This window comes from Zea mays, chromosome 10 (genome assembly GCF_902167145.1).
Source record: "Zea mays cultivar B73 chromosome 10, Zm-B73-REFERENCE-NAM-5.0, whole genome shotgun sequence".
Lineage (NCBI taxonomy): Eukaryota > Viridiplantae > Streptophyta > Magnoliopsida > Poales > Poaceae > Zea > Zea mays.
Genome location: NC_050105.1, coordinates 100,467,562 through 100,487,921, shown reverse-complemented (window position 1 = coordinate 100,487,921; position 20,360 = coordinate 100,467,562). Strand labels below are relative to the sequence as shown.

At 46.3% G+C, this 20,360-nt stretch overlaps 2 protein-coding genes across 2 annotated transcripts; one reads left to right on the top strand and one right to left on the bottom strand.

Moving 5' to 3' along the window:
- Nucleotides 1-942: 942 nt before the first annotated feature.
- On the bottom strand, nt 943-3,344 carry LOC100278379 (uncharacterized). Its single transcript, NM_001151676.2, is given in 3 exon segments — nt 943-1,135; nt 1,992-2,057; nt 2,957-3,344. Coding segments are annotated over 3 exon segments (324 nt in total). The 5' UTR covers nt 3,159-3,344; the 3' UTR covers nt 943-1,079.
- An 11,886-nt stretch (nt 3,345-15,230) lies between these two features.
- Nucleotides 15,231-19,354, top strand: LOC103641486 (LRR receptor-like serine/threonine-protein kinase RCH1). The gene is made up of 2 exons (XM_008664837.4): nt 15,231-18,556; nt 18,637-19,354. The coding sequence occupies exons 1-2, from the start codon at nt 15,601-15,603 to the stop codon at nt 19,158-19,160; spliced, it is 3,480 nt and encodes a 1,159-aa protein (XP_008663059.1). The 5' UTR covers nt 15,231-15,600; the 3' UTR covers nt 19,161-19,354.
- Nucleotides 19,355-20,360: the final 1,006 nt, after the last annotated feature.

Here is a 20,360-nt window from a genome sequence, read left to right as displayed (position 1 = left end):
TTAAAATGGCAGTATGAAAAAAAATAAAAGTTAGAAACTTTATAGTTTACAGTTTTTTTATTTAAAATTATTTAGACTCCCAAAATTACATCTGAATTTGCCTCTATAGAGCTTACAATAGACCGAGACCACATTTTAAATAGGGCACCTCAGCTCACACCTTGTAGTAGTACTAGTCAATTAACTTAGTTTTGGTTACCATCTCATTAATTAACCCCTTCTACCTTGCTGGTTGCAGCGGGGGCTGTTACTGTAAAGAGATGCTCCACGTTGACAAGAGATACCTCATGTTCGATCCTCGTCATCCAAACTTCCTTGTGTTCCCACTCAATACTTGTTAGACTATCTCTACTGGACTCCCTATCTCTTTTTCTACCTTACTCGTTATTTCAAACTTTACTCTACAAACAGTGCAATCTACAATACAAACAGTACTTTACGTGACTGTTTCCACAGTCTACTGGAGATAACCTTAGGCTAGTGTCAGTGTACCATTCTTCTCGTCCCTCCTACGTCAGCTCACGTCTACAACCTTAGCATGTAGCTATATCAGTTTTTTGTTCGGAATTAACTATTGTACTGATTTATTCCGACACCTAAAAATTACACAACATAATTGTTATTGAATTAAAAACCATGTATTCCATAATACATAAAATAAAATTGCATAATAATTAGAAAATTTTGCATGAAATGAAATAGTGTATGAAATAAGCTCCAACTAAGTGAGAGTATTTATAAATAGACTGAGGATGTAATATGTAGTTTTTTGCATTTTTTTTGCTTTATTAGACTCCAAATGACATAGCTCGCGTGGACCAATCAGAGGCCGCCAAGTCACTCTTGCCTCACCCCTCTCGCCCGCTGTCACACCAGGGTTTAAGGGATAAAGCCGGGTGAGTCTCATATGTGCGCCAAGAAAGAACAACACATATAATAATAGAGTGCATAGAGAAAAATGTCATAAATATCATAAATGTACTTATTACATAGCGGAAGTCTTACAAAAATAAATGATAATAATAAAGCAAACTAATTATTATTTCCCTGGCGCCACAAAGCTGACTGGGAGACGCCACCTAGATTAAGTCGAACTCCTCGTTGGGCGGCTTCTCTTGAACCACATGTCCTTCTCCTGTGGGGATGTGAGACAGCAAGGGTGAGCTCACATATATTCATCGCTCAACAAGTTGTGAGGAATAATAATGTGCATGAACTCGTCAAATGTGGGAGTTCATGTGAAGTGTAAGGCTGATCAATAAAAATAAAGGTTGAAGCTGAGCATTGCTTTTATAAGTTAGTCAAAATTTTATTAGCAGTTACTGAGTGTAAGTAAATACCAAACCATAATAATAATAAATAAAAGTAATAATAAAATAATTCCAATGCAATGAAATGATAAATTGAATTTAATTCCATAAATTAATCATGTGAGTGTCCGAGTCGCTCATGACCGTGAGCACGGCTAGTATACCAGTTTTACACTCAGACAAAGTTCCACTAGCTTCAGAATACTCGCTACAGTTTATAGGGAGCTACAGTGCAGGGATCCCTCGCCTGACCACCATCGCAGCAAAATCAACCCAAGGACCTCCCTACACTGACCACTCCCCTACTGCCCTTGCCCCTATCGGGTAAGGTAGTCATCCACTAGCTTTCCTAGTTAATCATCCAAGGGCGTCCCATACCACCCTTGTGGTAGCACTGTTTTCCCGAGTGGTTCTCCATGTTCCCATTAACATAATGATCTTATCATGAACAGTAATAATAAACTGATAATAAAAAGTGTAATCATGAGTGATGTATATCTCTATACCAAAAACACATAAGGCAATAGCATGCACTACCCAAAAATTCAGTGGTAAAACAAGGTATAAAGATAGCCAAACTAGGGTAACCTATTGGGTCCCATCAAAATTAACCTATGCAGATCATTATGATTAATAAGAACATGACTGGATAAAAAGGAAGTGATCAAGGGCACAACTTGCCTTCAACGAGCTCCTGCTCAGCAGTCTCCACCTGCTGAACCCCTAGATCCTCTGTGGCTTGCTCGTCTACTCGCATCAATACAAACATACATAGTGTATAAAGGAGAAATTAACATCACACCAAACATGTAAACAAAATACACATTAATAATCTACATATTAAAATAAGGTCATAGGAACAGGAATCATTAATTTTGGAGTTATGAATCTTAAGTTATGAATTTCCAAAGGTTTCATGTGTTTCATACAAGATTAATTAAGAGATAAATTTTAATGTGGCTTTCATGTCAAAACAGTGGCACTATTTGATAGACAATAATATTACAAAATTATAGGAACTAGAATGGATTAATTTTGGCTAAGCATGAATTTTCTACAAATTAAACAAGTTCTAGCATTTATTTATATATTAAAAAATCAATTTATGTTATTAATTTCCTATTTTCATTACTCTCTGGATTGGGCATCAAATATTGAGAAGTGCAGGAGCCCTGGCGTAAAGTGTACTGGGTTGAATCACTATAAACAGAAGGGCTCATTTGCATGTTTGCGCGGCCGAAGGGGTACTGTGGTCCCACGATCGTCCGATCGGGAATGAGGCGCCCAGATTAGATCAGGGCCCCATCCCAAACCGGTATTCAATAGGAATCGCCCAATCGCGATCGAACGGTCCTGGTGCACTCTGGTTGAATCGTTACGCTGGGAGAAATCGCAGCCGTAGGATCCAAGATCAACATCACCGATCTAACCTGACCTAAAGGGTTCGCCAAACTAATCACCGTCGGTGCAAAATCGGACGGATGCGCCCCCGTCTTCTTCGCCCGGTTGCAGAGCACGGACGCACCGTCGATCCCCGCGATGGAGAACACACCGGCGACGGCTAACCGACCCCGAACGACCTATTACTAAATTCGACGATGGTATACAATAACCGGTAGGTAGCGAACTCGAAGCAGGCAACATACCTAGGATTTGGGCCGCACAGACCCTGGTCCACGGCGCGGCGCGATCTACGGCGGCGCGCCCACTCCGACGAGAAATTGTTGCCCGCCAATCGTCGCACGCGCCCAAGTCGATAAACGAGCACCCCCGCGGCGGCCTAAGGAAGCTTCCGGGCACAGCCCGCAGACCCTCACGACGGTGTTTGGCAGTAATCGACGGTGGCATAAAGTATTTAGCTCCTCACCAACTCTCTGCGCAACACTACGGCCGAGACGAGGGGAATGGGGAGAAAAAGAGGGCAAGGGCCACACACTTATCCTGCGGCGACAGACTACGCGAGGATCCCGCTCCGACGGTTGCGCCAACGGCAGCTGCAGAACTCCGGTTATGGCGCCCACCATCGCGGGCGATGCGGAATAGCTGGTCGTGGTTTGGTGGATGACAAAGCGGGCTTGCGGGCCAGTGGAAGAGAGGGATAAGCGAGCGCGGCGTGGGAGGCTGACCGCCGGGTCCCACAACCGGATGAACGAGCGTGCGCGGAAGTCGTATGCGGTGGGCCGTGCGGGAGAGGTATTGGGGAAGTGGGTCGACCGTGAAGTTTCATCCCAGGCGCATTTTTCTTTTTATTCTTCTATTTTCTGTTTCCCTTTTCCTCCTTTCAAGTTCAAACTCATTCCAAATTTAAATTTCAAAACCTGTGATAAATTTGTCTTCAGATTATATGGGGCAGTTAAGGTACTAACTTTTGGAAATATAATTCTATATATATATATATATATATATATATATATATATATATATATATATATATATATTATGTAAGTTTTATACTCTTTATCTATTCCTTTTATCACCTCTCTCCCCTCATCCATCTTATTTCCAAATTCTAACTTTTAGGTTTTTAATTTAAATCCTCAACTCATTATTATATTTTTATCCATGTTATTACTGTATTAAATGCACAAACAAAAAACCGATATGATGCATGGTTTATTTGTGTTTTAGTAAAGAATTATTCACTTTTAAACATGATTAGTCACATGTCTCAAAGGTAGATGGCAAATCACATAAGGAGATCAACTCTTTTATAGGCTTTATAATTTGGGTATTACACCCGCCCATGCGCATACCCACTCTAATGTGTCGTCCCGCTATCACCCACCTCTTGCCCCTCTACCGCCTCAACCCGCTCTCCAATGCGGGCTAGAGTGAGGTGATAGACCCACTCTCGTCGGGCGAAGTTGCAGTCGTCCGCTCCCGCTCTCCCGCCTGTCTCTCGACTGGCTCCCGCCCCAAGACGTTCCCTCTCGCCCCCACTCTCGTCTGAGTTAACACTATAGGTGTACATTTGGGTCGTGTAATACCTAGAATTTTAGAAAATAAAGAAAATCTTTTTTACATGATTTTGTGATTTTTATTTTTCAGCATAACCCAATGAAAAGTTTAATTGGAGCAATTAATAAGTAAACAAAATAAATTGATGCATCTCATGATGTTTCTTTGTGTGTGTACATTAATTGGTAATGTGTAGAATCAACTTGGATTTGCAATTTATTTGAAATCAAACTTATATGAGTCCTCCGACACCGGTGTGTTCTCCATTTGTCAGACTCCCACACTGGCCTGTCCTCCGGCGCGCTACGCCCCCGTCCGCACCTCCCAACAACGTTGTTGTGCCATGATCCAGCCCCGGCCACCATCCACCAATACCACCTCCATATCCCCTACCGACACCACTAGGTGAGAAGCAGCGGCCCCCATCGTTCAGTCTGGATCGAGCGGTTGGGAAGCGAGTCATTGATTTTAAATCCGCAGCGTCGATTTCGAATCCAAGGGGTACGATTGAATACCGGTTCGCAGAAGACTTGATCTAATCGTGGTCGTCAGAGAATGATCAGACGACACAAATAAAAGGATACACCTTCAACCGCATACCTTTTACTAAAGAGCCCTCGGTGAATCTTAAAATAAACCTGCCATCCCCTCGGGTTCCAAAACTGTTAAAGTCAGGTCCAGAATTTTACAATGAAGTCCCTGGGTTTCTAGAGTTTGTCAGCTGTCGTCCACTTTCAGATAAAAAAGTTAGATAAAACATGAAAATAGATTTGATATTTATTTGTAGTATAAAAATTAACGTAATAATGCCTAGAATCTTAGGAAATTCATAACTAATTCACTCTAACCCCTGTTTTAGTGGTTCTCGAACCTATGGATTCTTTGCAGCGTGTAGAATTTTATTTTTCACTTGTTCTCCTATTTGATGTGATGTTAATTTGTCCCTACACAGTTAGTTTGTATTGTTGCAAGTAGACGAGCAAGTGACCGAGAAACCCAAAGCACCGCAAGTTGAGGAATCTGAGCAGGAGCTCACAGAAGGCAAGTTGTGTCCTTGATCACTTTCTTTGACTGAATAATGTTCATGATTCTTAATCACCGTGGCACTACTAGGTTAAGCTGATGGGACATGAAGCGACCACCCAAGACAACAGTGCTACCACAAGACTATATGGCTCTGGTCTTAGCTAATTAATTAGGGAAACTAGTGTGTGAGGCCTTACCCGAGAGGAGCAAGTGGAGAGGAGTTGCGCAAACATGGTGTTGGCTGTAATTACTGCGATGGGGTTATAGACCATGGAACAAGGCCTATGCTCCCTCTCCCAGAATCCATAGTGGGTTTTCTCATGCTAGTGAAACTTTGTAAAGGCTTCATACTGAGCCCTTGCCTACTCACCTTGGTAGTGTTTAAGGGTCTACGCAACCTGAGGAAAATAAGGGATCATGACTTGTGGGTAAATATGTGCAACCTCTGCAAAGTGTAAAACTGATATATCAGCAATGCTCACGGTCAAGAGCGGCTCAGACCCTCACATGAATAACTTATGTAATTAAACTTAATATGTCATTTGCATTACATTGTAGGATTTATTATTAATTGTGATCAATTGTTTAATTGAGTTGGTATACACTTATACTTAGTAACTGCTAATAAAATTTTGACCAACTTATTAAAAGCAATGCTCAGCCTTAACTATTTTTTGTTGATAAGCCTTACACTACATGGGAGCTCATGCACATTAATCCCCATATTTGTTGAGCGATGACCGTATTGGAGCTCACTCTTGCTATAATCACACCAGGAGAAGAGCAAGCACCACCAGAGGAGGACTACTACTACGAGTTCGATGAGATCTAGGTGTTGTCTCCCAGTCAACTATGGTGTCGTGGAGATAGTTATCTTAATTCGAATTATTTTATTATCAATAATTTTGTAACACATTCTCGCTATATAATAAATATTATGACAATCGTCTCTATACAATGAGTCCTTGTATGTGTGGATCTTGCTTTGGCGCACATATGAGATGCACTTGGGTTTATCCTTAATTTCGGGTGTGACAGGTCGAGCCTAATGGGCTAGCATGGAGCATGGAAAATGTCATGCCTGAATTTAAGGGACAAACCCGGACGCGTCTCATATGTGCGCCAAAGAAGATCAACACATATAATGACTCAGTGTATAAAGACGAATGCCACAAACTTTATTACATAATGAAAATGTATTACAAAATAGCTGATAATAAATAAATTGAAGTAATAATATTATTTCCTTGGTGCCATCAAGCTGACTGGGAGACGACACTTAGACCTCATCGAACTCGTCGTAGTAGTCCTCCTCTAGTGGCACCTACTCTTCACCTGCGGGGTTTATCGCAAGAGTGAGCTCACAAAAGTTCATCACTCAACAAGTGTGGGGAATAATGTGCATGAGCTCACTTACTATAGGGGCTCATGTATAGTGTAAGGCTGATCAACAAATAATGGTTAAAGCTAAGCATTGGTTTTAATAAGTTAGTCAAAATTTTATTTGCAGTTATTAAGTATATAGTATACCAGCCGAAATAAATAAGAGATCGTCATTATAATAAAACCCACAATGTAGTGCATATGACAAATTAAGTTTAATTCCATCAGTTACTCATGTGAGGGTCGGAGCCGCTCATGACCGTGAGCACGGCTGATATACCAGTTTTACACACTATAGAGGTTGTGCATCTTTACCCACAAGTCAGGTTACCCATTTGCCAAGGGGTTGTGACTTCCCATTCATCTCTACTGAGGAGATGAGGTAGGGTAGCACTACATGGCCTTTATAAAGTTCCAGTAGCTTCAGAAAACCCGCTACAGTTTCTGAGGAGAGTGATATAGGAATCCCTCGTCCGAACAGTCATTGCAGCATGATCAACCCGAGAACCTCCCTATACCAGCAGCTCTCCTACCGAGGTAAGGTAGTCATCCACTAGCTTTCTTAATTAGTCAGCCAAGGGCGTCCCGTACCACCCTTGTGGTAGCACTGTTTTTCCGGGTAGTCGCTCCATGTTCTAATTAATATAATGATCTTATCATGAACAGTAAATAACTCATTAACAATAAATAGCATGATCATGAATTATGTGAATCTTAACACCCAAAACCACATAGAGCAATAGCAGATACTACCCAAAAGTTTAGTGGTAAGCAAGGTGTAAGGTAAACCAAACTAGGGTAACCTATTAAGTCCCATCAAAATTAGCCTAAGCATGTCACAATGATTGAGCATTATTGGGTAAAGAAGAGTGATCAGAGTTTTCCACCAGCTGAGCACTAGGTTCCTTGGTCGCTTGCTCGTCTATTCGCAACAATGCAAACAAACATGGCATAGGAGAAATTAACATCACATCAAACATGATACAAACTGTATAGTATTGTTCTATGCGTCGCTACAAAAGTATAGGTTCAAGAACCACTAAATTGGAAGCTAAAACGAACAAGTTATGGATTTTCTAAGGTGGTTCGGTTTATTTTTGTACTAGAAATTAGTTTCCAGATTTATTTTATTTAATCCAAAGATTATTTGCATTGCGGCTACTATATATGAAGAGATCAGGGTCTGCTACGCAATTTCTAGGACCTTAGCTCAATGATCTTCCAATTAATTAGCTCTGTGGCTTACTTACATAGAAGCTTAGGGTCTCTTTTATAGAAACACTATGCCTGTTATAACTTTGGACATCCCGGATCCACCCAACAATGGATCAGCAGCCCAGAATTAATCGCACCAAAGGTCAAACTAGTACGAAACAACTACTACCTGATCGAGATTCGAAGGCCTGGATCTTAAGCCGCAAAGGGGTACGCTGTGACCCCCCTCAACTGTGTGATCCGAATCCGACGCTCGAGGTTTTAAAACACTAAGATTTAATGTCCACTGTTTTTTGAGAGCAATGGCTAGGTACCTCCCTCGCTCATCTCACCCTCTCGATGCCGGAGTGCGGCGACGCTGCTCTCAGACCATGGCGAAGACCTCACTAGAGTACGACGATTTGGTCCAAAAGTGGTTTGTCCCGGATTCTAACATGTGCTATGCATCGAGTAGTGCACGGTGAACCCACCTAGAAACCCTATTCCATTGATCGGTTGACCGACCGGCCCTGCCCACGACGTCAGGCTGGTCCGCGGCGAACCCAATACTTCGGTGAGAAATCCCCGATTGTCCGCAACGCTATGACCTACAACGCTTGAAGTTATGCGATACCGAAGAGATAACAAGCGTTATGAAGGTAGACTTACCCGAAATCGTGAGGTAGATAATTCTGCCCACGACGAGTAGCGGCCCCACGACGAGCTTCGAATCCCGGTAAGGAATAGCGGTCGTGCCGACCACCAATTGTGCCCTGGGACTTCCCAATCACCTTCGTGGGGGACTCGGTGAAGCGCCCGGATACATCTTACAGAGCACTGTAGTGATGACCGAGCGAACAGGGTGACAACGACTTTTACGCTCTCCTCACCTTCTATTTGTTTGTGATGATAGTGGTGCTCTAAGTTGGCATCGATGAGGGAGAAGGTCATGAGGGCTGGCTTTATGTTTGTGGATGGCCAAAAGTTGGTTCTGGGATCTCAGGGCTTGTTACGGCGAGTGGGTGCGGATCCAGCGGGGATTGTTGAACCATCTAGTAACCGTGGCAAGGAAGAAGGGATACATCTGACGTATGGGCCCCGCACGTAGTGGGCATAGGGAAATTGGGCAAACATGGATATGGTATGGATCAGCCCTACGTGGTCCACTCGTCGGCGCACGGGGGTCTGACTAGTGGGCCCGATTCAGCGGCGTAGACGAGTGCACGCGGAGGGTGACTGATAGGCGAGTCCTACCTGTCGGCACCAACTCCCCAGGTTGGGCTAGCGCGACGCACAGGTTACATGGGCCAACATGAATTAGGCTCGAGTGGAAGGGGCTTGCTCTTCTTTTTTTTCCTATTTCATTTTCTTTATTCCAATTTAGTTTCCAAATTCCTATTCAACTAAGTTCAAATTTCAAATTCAAATTCAGATGCAGCAACACAAAATAAAATTCAGCATGATGCATTACTTTGGATATTTCATTTAGTATTTGTTTTTATCAAAGAGAAACATGATCCATTCATATAACACATATTCCCAATTACTTAGGGTTCTAGATTATATAGAGAATACTTTGATACTTCTCCTTTTTCTTGTGATCATGTCCTTACTACTTGAGTTATGATCTTGAGCCTTATGACTTGAACCATGAACCCTAAGAATTACCTCAATGGTTTCAAGTTATCTCCTTATGTTGTGATCCTTGATGCATAAGACTCTTCTCAGCTTGACCACCTTGACTTCTTGCAAGCTATCTTCTTCACCCCTTGCTTTAGGTTCCTCGGTCTTCTTGACCTTCTCCTATGACTCAGTTCCTTGAAGTTCTTCTTACCTTCATCCTCAGCTCGATCAGCTGTCTCCAAGTTAAGCACATGAGTTCTACATAGTCATTATCCTTCAACTTTACTTGTGATGTCAACAATCCATACTGAACTCAACTTATGTGGACCATCACCCTTGTCTCTATGTGTTGAACCTTTCGGGCTTTTCACTTAGAACTTGTTCAACACTTAACACCCATGTCAGAACTTTAATTGTGTTGTCATCCAAAACACCAAAACCTATAAGGGAGCTTTCAAAAATGCTAAGGTTATAAGATTCATTCCCAAAAGAGTTGTCTAAGCTACATATATGCACACCGGAGATTTTGTGAAGTAGAATGGTGAAACAAGCTAGCGATTGACTAAGTGAGAGACCCCTTTAAATAAAAGTTTAAATCATTTGATATGCATGTTTCTCCTTTGTTGTATGGTAGGCTCATTTAAATCTCAGTATGATCTGAGTGGCTTATCTAAGTAGGGATGTTGTCAAACATCCTAGAAGGAACACACCTATATGAGTTCAACTGCTAGTGGTCCACGAGATGTGGGTAGTGTCTAGATAATCATGAGATGTGGGTAGTGTCTAGATAATCCCGTATTGTTTCAATTTTGGGTTGGCCCGGTCCGTTTGAATTTCAGGTCGTGCTGGGCCGACCCACGGGCCTAGCCCTCGGCCCACGACCCTAGCCCTCGGCCCACGACCCGGCACGTAATTGCTTAATCATGCCGGACTCATTTTGGGCGACCCGAAATTATAAAAGCCCGAAATTCACATTAGGGCTCGAAATTCAATTTTTGGTCCGAAATTCACATTAAGGCCCAAAATTCATATGAGAGGCCTAATTTCAAAACAAATTTAATAAAAAGATAAAATATAAGACAAATAAATTTGACCAAAAGCAAACTTAATATTTGTATTAAGTTACCAGAGCTATGCAATGACTACCTCGTTTACAAATCATTTTGTTAGAAGGAAAAAAGTATAATCAGCTCTATATAAAGTTTGTAAGTTCAGTTCATTATCTAATGTTCGTAACAAAAATAAAATTACAACACATACTCTAATTTAAAATTACAAAAAACATCTAACTATCATTATCTATAACTTTGTGTTCTTTATCAAGTACATGAAAGTGTGGAAGGAAGTGTGATTTTAATAAATATACAAGCCTTTTCGTGCCTGCCTTAAACAGGTCGCATTCGTGCCCGTCCATAGGCTGTGACCTCAACCCAAACCCGGCTCGATATATTGGGCCGTGACGTGCCTGGGCCATATTTTTGTTTCGTGCTTCGGGTCGGTCCATTAAGCACGGCCCAAATGTACACCTATAAGTAGGGATGGCAGCGGGTCGGGCTGTGTTCGGGTCTGATAATACCCGACCCGATATCATACCCGACCCTTATACAAATATCCATACCCACCAAGTCAACCGGGTAAAAAAATGGACCCGTACCCACCGGGTATCCGTCGGATATCGGGTATCCGGTGGATATGGTACTGTAAAATATAAATCTGCATGCAAATTGATGAACAACACAGTTTATGACAGATGGGAGTTAATAAACAACATCACAACATGTGAAATATATAAGCAACATCACCAATTTACAAACCATAGATTCATAGTACAGTTCATGACTAGTACACGTCTAGTTCACATATCATAGTACAGTTCACAAATCATAGTACACGTTCAATTCACAAATCATAGACACGTGGGATCTCTAGAGCTACCAACATCAGCAGGAGCTGCTCCTATGCCACTACGATGACTGCTACTGTCTTGTGGAGTTGACATTGGATTTGGGCTTCTAACTGAGTACTGAGCTACTGAGTATCTGAGGGTCCGACGGCGGACGGCGCAGGCGCAGGCGCGCAGGCGCAGCTCGGGGACGGGCGGTCGCCGGTCGGGCCTAGGGCTTGGGGACGGTCGCTGGTCGCAGTCGCAACTTGGGGGCGCAGGCCACGTAGCCGCGCAGGCGCAGCTCGACCGCTCGGGGCAGCGTCACAGCGGGCTGAAGACTGGGGGCGGTCCTGGCGGAGGCGGACAACGGACTGGCGGCTGGGCGGGGGCGCGGGGTTGGGGTCTGGCCGTCGCCTGGGAGCCTGGGAGTGGCGGCTGGGGGTCTGTCCGCCGCCTGGGAGCCTGGGAGTGCCGCGTGCCGGCTTGGGGCACTGGGGTCCTGGCCTCCTGGGAGTGGCGGCTGGGGTGGGCGGCCGGGACGGGAGCTCGGGAAGGGAAGGGAAGTAGGGAATTTAGGGAGTTAGGGTTAGCTTAGCCGGTTCACTGATTTGGCCTTTGGGCTTCTTTTCATTGCTTCATGGGCCACAAAAACACAATTCGGGTATCCAGTGGATATCCATGGGTAAAACATACTATCCGTACCCTACCCGACGTATTTCGGGTACCCGACCCGATAGGATCCACAGGTAAGATTTCAAACCCGTATCCATGTCCACCGGATACGAAACCCGTGGGTATCTATACCCACGGGTCCAATTGCCATCCCTACTTATAAGTGAATATAAGGTTTCTATCTAGTAGAGCTTCAGATGTCTGGTTGTAACTCCTTGGTACACTGTAGTCATGAACTATTTTTCTCTATCATCTCAAAATTAATTAGAAATTGGTAAAACAATTATTTTTTTCTTTACCCGTGCTAATTTTTCTGTCCGTAGCAAATATTAGCCGAAGTGATTTGAGGAGTCTATCCTAAGTGCAAGTATAATAATAATAGGCTATAAATAAACTAAATACTCATACGGAGGAGAAAAAAAGACAGAGAACACTAGTAGAAAAAGGCTTAAAGTATGCGAAGCGATATATTTTTATAGGCGGATTCGGTTATCAACCGTCTGTGCTATTTTTAATGGCGGTTCCTTAATAAAACTGCAACTAGAAATCGTATTTCTACATGCAGCTCCTTAAGAAAACCACCTATAAAAATCCATGATTTCTAGTGGCGGTTTTCTTAAGGAACAACCACTATAAATCATTTTTATCCTTAATTTTTTGAATTTTTCAAACGACCTCGTATGATGAAACCACCAAAATAAAAGTTGTAGATCTCTAAAAGTTATGAAACTTTGTAGTTGACAACTTTTATTTGAACCCATTACGGTTCTCAAAAATTGAATCTAAGTATATCAAATTTAAAATTCAAATTTTGTAAACTACCTCGAATGAAAAAAGTATCAAAATAAAAGTTGTGGAACTTTAAAAGTTATTCGATTTTGTAGTTGACAACTTTTTTATTTGAATTTGTTTACGGTCTCAAACAAGCAATTTACACTCAATGGGTTGTAATATGTGTACAAAAAACTACAAATTAGACACAAAGTATGCCATAGGCGGAATGGTAGCAGAGGGTACACGCGAGGGTATGGTCAGCGGTTCATTTCCTAACAACCGTGTAGTGCGTGAATTTTGCGCGAAAAACGCCGCGACTTGCGAAGGGCGGGTGGGGTGGCTGAGTCCTCTTCTTAAATAATTTTTTTGTTGTTTTTAAAACCCGTTTAATGTTTCTGAAAATAATTTTTACTAGCGGTTTTATTACGTCGACCGCCAGTGGCACTGGCGGTTTTCTTAACTCAACCGCCAGTGGAAATCGATTTTCACTGGCGGTTCTCGGTTACCCGCCTGTAAAAAATGATGATTTCTACTAGCCTCTAGCACCAACGGTTCTAAGAGACGCCAGTAAAAATAGGTTCACAACTGTCACTATAAAGTTTCTTTGTACTAGTGGAAGAAGTGTAAACTTAGAGCCGGCTTACACAAGAACCAAAAACTCTACAGACAACTGAGTCATATATTAATAATAAAGAGTTAACTACGCAAACATCCAACAGTAAGCTATATTATTAGCCTTACTATACAAAGAGCCTTAAGAGCAAGTATAATAATGTGATGTAGGCGAGTTGTAAGAGATGTCACGTTAGATTTGTGGTATGTGGAAGAAAGAGAAAGAGAGAGAGAGAATGAAAGCGAGCTATTCGCTATTATTCAGCTAAAAGCAGGCTGCTTATGGACTCCAAGACAGTTTGTGTGAGAGAGATAAGCCAAATATTAAATGTACAATTTGTATCATGTGAGAGCTATTAGAGCAAGTATAATAAGAGACTATAAGCTAACTAAATAATGAGGTGATGAGAAAGAAGAGGAGAGAGATGAAAAACGGGCTGTAAACTTATAGTCGTCTTAGACACAAGGTGCAAGAAACTTTGTGAGAGAAACAAGTGAGATCTTTCATTAATAGTGAAGAGCTAACCATTATCTATATGATTGGTTGCTCGCATTGCTTTATCCTGAATCATTGGATACGTTGACTTTGTCTAAGCGTATGTTTGGTTGCCTGCATCTGGAAGACATGTGCTGCACGAGTGGATACAAAACAAGTCATTTGGACACTAATTACCTGCATTCGCTCGCACGGTCGAAATGACGGTATCCGGTCAGCCAGCCTCACGCGAGCGTGGCTGCACGTGTGCAAGGAACCAATCAACCGATATATAGATAGACAAATGGTAGATTGAAAGAATTTTTATAGCTAGAAGTCGACTATATTATTATACTTGTTCTTATATAACTAGATTTTTAATTACCTATACTTAGCATGCCAACATTATAAAACCCAGCTATACTATTATCCTTGCTCTAATATTGTTTAAACAGTAGCCGGTGGCAGCGGCATATGTGTACCACAGCTAGTTCTGCGCGCGCGTGACGTACGCGTGATCCAAGGAATAACCCATGCCGGCATCTTGACATCTCTATGCTAACCTGACACTACTGGGTGGGTGATTAGTACTCCTCTCTGAAAAACACAGTTCTTATTTTTATAGGTTACCCAGTCTAAATTTTGATTAAATCTATAAGAAAATACAATTATTTATAATATAAAATAAGTACTATTCAATTATGTATAATATATTTTATAATAAATATATTTGAATACATAAATATTAATGCTATTCACTTTAAATTTAATTAAACTTAAGTTATAATATAGTTGTATTTGTTTTGTTGACGGAGTGCTAGGCCAGGGAGGCTTGCTTGCAGGGCCGTACTCTGTGTTTTAAATTCAATGCAAGGGTGCACGTAGGAATCAAACAAATGAGTATTCAGAATGGAAAAACTATATGGTAATACGCGCCACGGAATCCACCGATCAAATTTAAGGGCATCCTTACCAGTGCTTCGAACGTGTTTAAAAAATACTTGTGACAGCATTAATTTGCAATTTGTATATAGAGAAAATACTCAAACCACAAGATATAGCTCAGTTTCACCGATGAATTAGTTTTTGTTTATTTTAACTGTAAAAACAGCATTATTAATACAGCTGTACCTTTTTTCATAAAGATATGGTAAAACAATAACAGAAAAAACTATTATTTTTAGTTTCATACAACATTTATTTGAGAAACTATGCATACGAGAAAAGCTGAAAAACATGTTTGAGAAACTATGCAATCGAGAAATTTGTTTCCCGCTCGCGGGTGCGCACACACGCTCTCTCTACCCGCAAGATCAAGAGAGAGAAAGAAAGAACAAGTACGGCGCGGTGAGGGTTTTGAGGAGCCCGGTGCTGCGTTGATGCAAGCACCCACTCATCGTCCACATGCTGCAACAACCGAGGCAAGGAGCAGGACACAAGCAAACACCTTTGAGGGTTTTGTGGAAGAAAGAGAAACAAGAGAGAGACTGGCAGTGTGTTAGCTGAGCCTCCTCGCTCGTCTCCTCCTCGCCGATCCCCCCGCACTCACTCTGCGTTGAATGCATCCATTCTTCCGTCTCCATTGAGATCATCGCCACTCCCAGGGGCGGGCAGCAAGGAAGCAAGCCTTGCTTGGTGCTTGGTGCCATTGTGCACCGCCCGAGCCCCCAAACACCGCGCACTTTTTCATGCGTCTGCCCTTGCCATTGCCATCGCCAAGCCCCATGCGCCGCCGCCACCTCCCCCTCCCCCTTCCCCTTCTTCCCCTTGTCTTACTCCACCTCCTCTTCGCGGCGTCCTCTGGCTCGCCTTCGTCAGAGGTCGCCTTCTTGACGGCCTGGCTCAACACCACGGCCGCGCGCCCGCCGGACTGGTCGCCGGCCGCATTGTCCCCGTGCAACTGGTCGCACGTCTCCTGCGCCGGCGGGACAGGCGAGACGGGCGCCGTCACGTCCGTGTCCTTCCAGTCCGTGCACCTCGCGGTCCCGCTCCCGGCGGGCCTCTGCGCCGCGCTGCCGGGGCTCGTGTCGTTTGTCGTCTCGGATGCCAACCTCACAGGCGGCGTCCCCGATGACCTGTGGCGGTGCCGCCGCCTCACCGTGCTAGATATCAGCGGCAACGCGCTCACCGGCTCCATCCCGTCATCGCTCGGGAACGCCACGGCGCTCGAGAACTTGGCGCTCAACTCCAACCAGCTCTCCGGGCCCATCCCGCCGGAGCTTGCGGCGCTTGCGCCCACGCTCAGGAACCTGCTCCTCTTCGACAACCGCCTGTCCGGGGAGCTCCCGCCGTCTCTCGGCGACCTGCTCTTGCTCGAGTCGTTGCGCGCCGGCGGCAACCATGACCTGGCGGGCTTGATACCCGAGTCCTTCTCCAGGCTGTCCAGCCTCGTCGTGCTCGGCCTCGCCGACACCAAGATCTCCGGCCCGCTCCCGGCGTCGCTGGGCCAGCTCCAGAGCCTCCAGACGCTGTCCATTTACACCACGGCGCTCTCCGGCGCCATCCCGCCGGAGCTCGGCAACTGCTCCAACCTCACCAGCATCTACCTCTACGAGAACTCGCTGTCCGGCCCTCTGCCACCGTCGCTCGGCGCGCTGCCGCGGCTGCAGAAGCTGCTGCTGTGGCAGAACGCGCTCACGGGCCCCATCCCGGAGTCCTTCGGCAACCTCACTTCGCTCGTCTCGCTCGACCTCTCCATCAACTCCATCTCCGGCACCATCCCGGCGTCGCTCGGGCGGCTGCCGGCGCTGCAGGACCTCATGCTCAGCGACAACAACATCACCGGCACCATCCCGCCGTTGCTCGCCAACGCCACGTCGCTGGTGCAGCTGCAGGTCGACACCAACGAGATCTCCGGCCTCATCCCGCCCGAGCTTGGTCGCCTCTCTGGCTTGCAGGTGCTCTTCGCCTGGCAGAACCAGCTGGAGGGCGCCATCCCAGCGACGCTCGCGTCCCTGGCGAACCTCCAGGCGCTCGACCTCTCGCACAACCACCTCACCGGCATCATACCGCCGGGCCTCTTCCTGCTCCGCAACCTCACGAAGCTGCTGCTCCTGTCCAATGATCTCTCCGGGCCGCTGCCGCTGGAGATCGGCAAGGCTGCCAGCCTCGTGCGCTTGCGCCTCGGTGGCAACCGCATTGCGGGGTCGATCCCCGCGTCCGTGTCTGGCATGAAGAGCATCAACTTCCTCGACCTCGGAAGCAATCGGCTAGCCGGTCCGGTGCCGGCCGAGCTGGGCAACTGCTCGCAGCTCCAGATGCTTGACCTGAGTAACAACTCGCTCACGGGGCCGCTGCCGGTGTCGCTCGCCGCGGTGCACGGCCTGCAGGAGCTCGACGTCTCGCACAACAGGCTTAACGGCGCTGTACCAGACGCGCTCGGCAGGCTGGAGACGCTGAGCAGGCTCGTGCTCAGCGGCAACTCGCTGTCGGGACCGATACCGCCGGCGCTCGGTCAGTGCCGCAACCTGGAGCTCCTCGACCTGAGTGACAACGTGCTCACCGGAAACATCCCCGACGAGCTCTGCGGCATCGACGGGCTAGACATCGCGCTGAACTTGAGCCGGAACGCCCTCACCGGGCCGATCCCGGCGAAGATCTCGGAGCTGAGCAAGCTCTCAGTGCTCGACCTCTCGTACAACGCGCTCAACGGAAACCTTGCGCCGCTCGCCGGGCTCGACAACCTCGTCACGCTCAACGTGTCGAACAACAACTTCTCCGGGTACCTCCCGGACACGAAGCTCTTCCGGCAGCTCTCGACGTCCTGCCTCGCAGGCAACTCTGGGCTCTGCACCAAAGGCGGGGACGTATGCTTCGTGAGCATCGACGCCAACGGTAACCCGGTGACGAGCACAGCCGAAGAGGCGCAGCGCGTGCACCGCCTCAAGATCGCCATCGCGCTGCTGGTGACTGCGACGGTGGCGATGGTCCTCGGCATGATGGGCATACTGCGAGCGCGGCGGATGGGCTTTGGGGGGAAGAGCGGCGGCCGCAGCAGCGACTCCGAGAGCGGCGGCGAGCTGTCGTGGCCGTGGCAGTTCACGCCGTTCCAGAAGCTGAGCTTCTCCGTGGACCAGGTGGTGAGGAGCCTGGTGGACGCCAACATCATCGGCAAGGGCTGCTCCGGCGTGGTGTACCGCGTGAGCATCGACACCGGCGAGGTGATCGCCGTGAAGAAGCTGTGGCCTAGCACCCAGACCGCGGCGACGTCCAAGGACGACGGCACGAGCGGGCGCGTCCGGGACTCGTTCTCGGCGGAGGTGCGCACGCTGGGCTCCATCCGGCACAAGAACATCGTGCGGTTCCTCGGCTGTTGCTGGAACAAGAGCACCCGGCTGCTCATGTACGACTACATGGCCAACGGCAGCCTCGGCGCGGTGCTCCACGAGCGGCGCGGCGCGGGCGCGCAGCTGGAGTGGGACGTGCGCTACCGCATCGTGCTCGGCGCGGCGCAGGGGATCGCGTACCTGCACCACGACTGCGTGCCTCCGATCGTGCACCGCGACATCAAGGCCAACAACATCCTCATAGGCCTCGACTTCGAGGCATACATTGCCGACTTCGGCCTGGCCAAGCTCGTCGAGGACGGCGACTTTGGACGGTCGTCCAACACCGTTGCCGGCTCCTATGGCTACATTGCCCCTGGTAATACTCATGAAAATATCTGCAGTTATATTATGTTACGATGAAATTGCTGACGGACAAAACAACGATATATCCTGCAGAGTACGGGTATATGATGAAGATCACAGAGAAGAGCGACGTGTATAGCTATGGCGTGGTGGTGCTGGAAGTGCTGACGGGGAAGCAGCCGATCGACCCGACGATCCCAGACGGCCTGCACGTGGTGGACTGGGTGCGGCGGTGTAGGGACCGCGCCGGCGTGCTCGACCCGGCGCTCCGGCGACGGTCGAGTTCGGAGGTGGAGGAGATGCTGCAGGTGATGGGAGTGGCGCTGCTGTGCGTGAGCGCGGCGCCGGACGACCGGCCGACGATGAAGGACGTGGCGGCCATGCTCAAGGAGATCCGGCTCGAGCGTGAGGACGTGGCCAACGTGGACGTCCTCCTCAAGGGAGGCTCGTCGCCTCCTCATCATGTTCATGCCAACGCCGCGGCGATAGCTGACAAGGCCACGTCGTCAACGTCCAGCACGCCGCCGTGCCCGCAGGGTCCGAGCAACAGCTGCAGCAGTAGCAGCTTCTCTGCCATCTACTCCTTGTCCAACAAGGCCAAGTCACCCTTTGGCTGATGCTGAACTAAGCAGCAGGCCTGTGACGTTGTGCGTTTTGCATCGGAGCAAGTTGTGATCTGTGTAAATGAGAGGATAGTTTTTTTTTCTTGTTCTTGTTTTCAGGACCTAGGACTAGAGTGGCTTCATGCCCTTTTGATGAATGCTCAGTGTACGCTTGTTCGAATAAAGGTGAGAATTCGGTTGCATTCCCTTGCAGTTGTTCAAGATTTGCTAGAACGCAAGCATCAGAGGTTTGGATGTAAGGACAACAACCATATATATGGAGCAGGTAGTTCATATAATCATATACATACGACCCATCCACGCATATACAGTCTATAGTTGATATTATCTGTCCACAATATCCAATCAATCAACTAATCCATATTATGGGTTCCACCAGAGATTAAAAAAATTTATCCAACTATCTCCTCCACTTCAACTAGAGAGAGGGCAAAGACAAAAAAATTACATTTCTTTATTTCTTATATGATAAGTGATGGAAGACGAAATAAACTTAAGGTACGACGAGATAACCTATAATCCAAAAATATACAATACTATATAAAGATACAAAATTATAGTATATAATGCAAACTGTAATACCCAACTTAGATAATAAAGGAGGGTGATTTTGTACAAGTGTTACTCTTCATTCACTACTGGAATCGCCAGCTTTGCCGAATGCCTGAAGCACTCGGCAAAGAGGGCTCGGCATACAGTGCATCGGCAAAGCCGTCTTTGCCGAGTACTTTTTCTCGGACACTCGGCAAAGAAAAGCAGCTATTACGGCGACGAGTGACGGAGACGGAGTCTTTGCCGAGTGTCCCAGGCGACACTCGGCAAAGGAGTTCACTTTGCCGAGTGTCTGCCTGACAGCACTCGACAAAGAATCCGCCAGAAGGGTCCCCCTGTCAGATACTTTGCCGAGTGCTTTGTATGACACTCGGCAAAGCGTGGTTCTTTGCCGAGTGTCAGAGCCACTACACTCAGCAAAGAACCTATACCGGTGCCCAGGTCTTGGTTCTTTGCCGAGTGCTATGGTTCTGACACTCGGCAAAACAACTCTTTGCCGAGTGTCACACTCGGCAAAGTGACCAGTAGGCACCTATTTTATTTGTTTTCCCTATTCCATCCAAACAAACAAAAGATATTTCACAGATATCACATATATACATCACAGATCATCACAGACATATATAGCCAACACAAACAGTA